At 50.8% G+C, this 2,576-nt stretch overlaps 1 protein-coding gene across 1 annotated transcript; it reads left to right on the top strand.

The window, feature by feature from the left end:
- Nucleotides 1–1,265: 1,265 nt before the first annotated feature.
- On the top strand, nt 1,266–2,149 carry LOC143862930 (uncharacterized). The gene is made up of 2 exons (XM_077373836.1): nt 1,266–1,541; nt 1,775–2,149. The coding sequence occupies exons 1-2, from the start codon at nt 1,266–1,268 to the stop codon at nt 2,147–2,149; spliced, it is 651 nt and encodes a 216-aa protein (XP_077229951.1).
- Nucleotides 2,150–2,576: the final 427 nt, after the last annotated feature.

Below are 2,576 nucleotides of genomic sequence, written 5' to 3'. Positions count from 1 at the left end.
GTTCGGTTTCTCAGGAGAGGCCGTCAAAGTGGAGGGACAGATTGAACTCCCAGTCCTCGTCGGAGAGCCGCCCTGCCAAGCCTTCGCCATGGTCAACTTCCTGGTAGTGAGGGCCACTTCGGTCTATAACGCTATCTTGGGACGGCCTGGCCAGAACCTGATCCGCGCCGTCGCTCCAGCATATCACCAGAAGATGAAGTTCATAACGCCGAATGGCGTGGGAGAAGTTCGGGGAGACCAACCCCAGTCCAGGGAATGCTATGCAATGGCACTCAAGGGCAAAAACGCAGTGGAGTCGCTGCCGATTGAACTGCTAGATCTGAGGGATGAAGCCCAGGGGACTCAGCCCGCCGAAGACCTCATCTCCATCCCATTGTGCAAAAATGACAATGAGAAAGTCGTTCAGATCGGCTCCTCTCTAGACAGCAACACCCGGAGTAGCCTCACCCAGTTTCTTCAGGACAATGCAGACGTCTTTGCATGGGCTCCTGTTGACATGCCCGGCATAGACCCGAGGTCAGCACGCACAGACTTGGTGTTGATCCTACCTGCAGGCCAGTGAAACAAAAAAAAGACATTTTGCCCTCGAAAGGCGGCAGGCGATAAAAGAAGAAGTGGAGAGGCTCTTAAGGGCTGACTTCATTCGAGAAATCCAATACCTGGACTGGTTGGCAAACGTGGTCTTGGTAAAGAAGAGAAATGGAAAGTGTAGGACTTGCGTTGATTTCACTGATCTGAACAAGGCCTGTCCCAAGGACAGCTACCCGCTCCAGAAAATCGATCAGCTCATTGACGCCACCGCAGGTCACGAACTACTGAGCTTCATGGACGCCTTCTCCGGATACAACCAAATCAGAATGTATGAGTCGGACATACCAAAGACTTCCTTTGTGACGGACTAGGGGACTTACTGTTATCGTGTCATGCCCTTCGGCCTAAAAAACGTCGGGGCCACGTATCAAAGGCTCGTGAACAAACTCTTCCGGAACCAGATCGGCCACAACATGAAAGTCTATGTCGACGATATGCTGGTCAAAAGCCAAAATGCACAGGATCATGTGTCCGATCTGAGGGGAACATTCCAAGTCCTTAGAGAGCACAGCATGAAGCTCAACCCCACCAAGTGCACTTTCGGCGTCAGCTCGGGAAAGTTCTTGGGGTTTATGGTAAGCCAAAAAGGGATAGAAGCCAATCCAGAGAAGATCAAGGCCGTGGTGGAGCTCACTCCACCAAAAACCATCAGAGAGGTACGACGGCTAACATGAATGGTGGCCGCACTGGGGCGCTTCATCTCAAAATCTGCAAAGAGATGCCTACCCTTCTTCAACGCAGTCAAAGGACTCAAGACTGCGCCCTTGACAGAGGAGTGCCAGGCAGCATTCGAGGACTTGAAGCAGTACTTGTCCTCTCCACTACTGTTAACGAAGCCGGAACCGGGTGAGGAGCTACTCCTGTATCTATCCGTGAACCCCATGGCCCTAGCAGCTGTCCTAGTTCGTGAAGAGCACAGCCAACAAAAACCGGTCTACTATGTTAGCAAGGTCCTGCACGATGCCGAAATCAGATACCAGCGGGTCGAGAAATTGGCCTATGCCCTGATCATGACAGCCAGGAAGTTGAGGCCGTATTTTCAAGCCCACACAATAAAGGTCCTGACAGATCAGCCGCTCAGGCAAGTTCTCCATAAGCCGGACACCTCAGGAAGACTCGTGAAATGGGCCGTGGAGCTCAAGTGCTGGCAGACTTCGTAGCTGAATGCACCATCCCCCAGCAGATCACCGAATCCGAAATTGTCCGAACCCTAGCTGTAGAGAGGATAATCACGACTGAGGAGCGGACAGAAGACGGAATTGAAACAGGAATCATCCCAGTACCAGCAGAACAGGATCCACCAGCCATCGAACCACTATGGGAAGTGTACGTGGACGGATCTTCGAACAAGAGTGGTTGTGGAGCAGGTTTGGTTCTTACCGGGCCTGACAATTTCACTTTAGATTACGCCCTGAGGTTCAGATTCCGCGCATCCAACAATGAGGCTGAGTATGAAGCCCTCCTCGCCGGAATGAATCTCGTTGTTCAGACCAGCACCCAAAGACTAAAAGCATACTGTGACTCCCAGCTGGTGTGGACCCCGATCCGAGGACGGTGAGGGAACGAGTCCCTAACCTCCTCTTGGATCATCTACACGTGAAGGAGAACTCTACCAAGGAACTCTCAAAACAGTTGCCACCCTCATAGCATAGCACGAGTGGCGATATAAAAGAGATACCTCTCGATTCGGGAACGAGTCTGGATTCGAAACGTACCTAAACAAACTCAGAATCGCCATCCATGGTATACGACCATGGATCCTTAAACAAAACATGCTCTGTATACCATGGATAACCAGAAATGAATGGGTTCGTGCCTGATTACGAATGGAGAAGGTCTGAAGAGCACCCCCAATTCGTCCAAGTGCGAACACTTGGTCTCTTATACCATTTTTATTAATTTCAAGGAATTTTAGGCAAAATCATATGAAATGGGAACAATCCTCAGGAGTCGTCTACCTAAGCATGCATTTCCTGAGAATAGAA

The sequence above is a fragment of the Tasmannia lanceolata genome, unplaced genomic scaffold, assembly GCF_043159265.1.
Source record: "Tasmannia lanceolata isolate RefF3 unplaced genomic scaffold, GAP_Taslan_0.1 ptg000038l, whole genome shotgun sequence".
Lineage (NCBI taxonomy): Eukaryota > Viridiplantae > Streptophyta > Magnoliopsida > Canellales > Winteraceae > Tasmannia > Tasmannia lanceolata.
The sequence above is the reverse complement of the archived record's forward strand: the minus strand, read 5'-3'. Positions and strand labels throughout refer to the sequence as shown.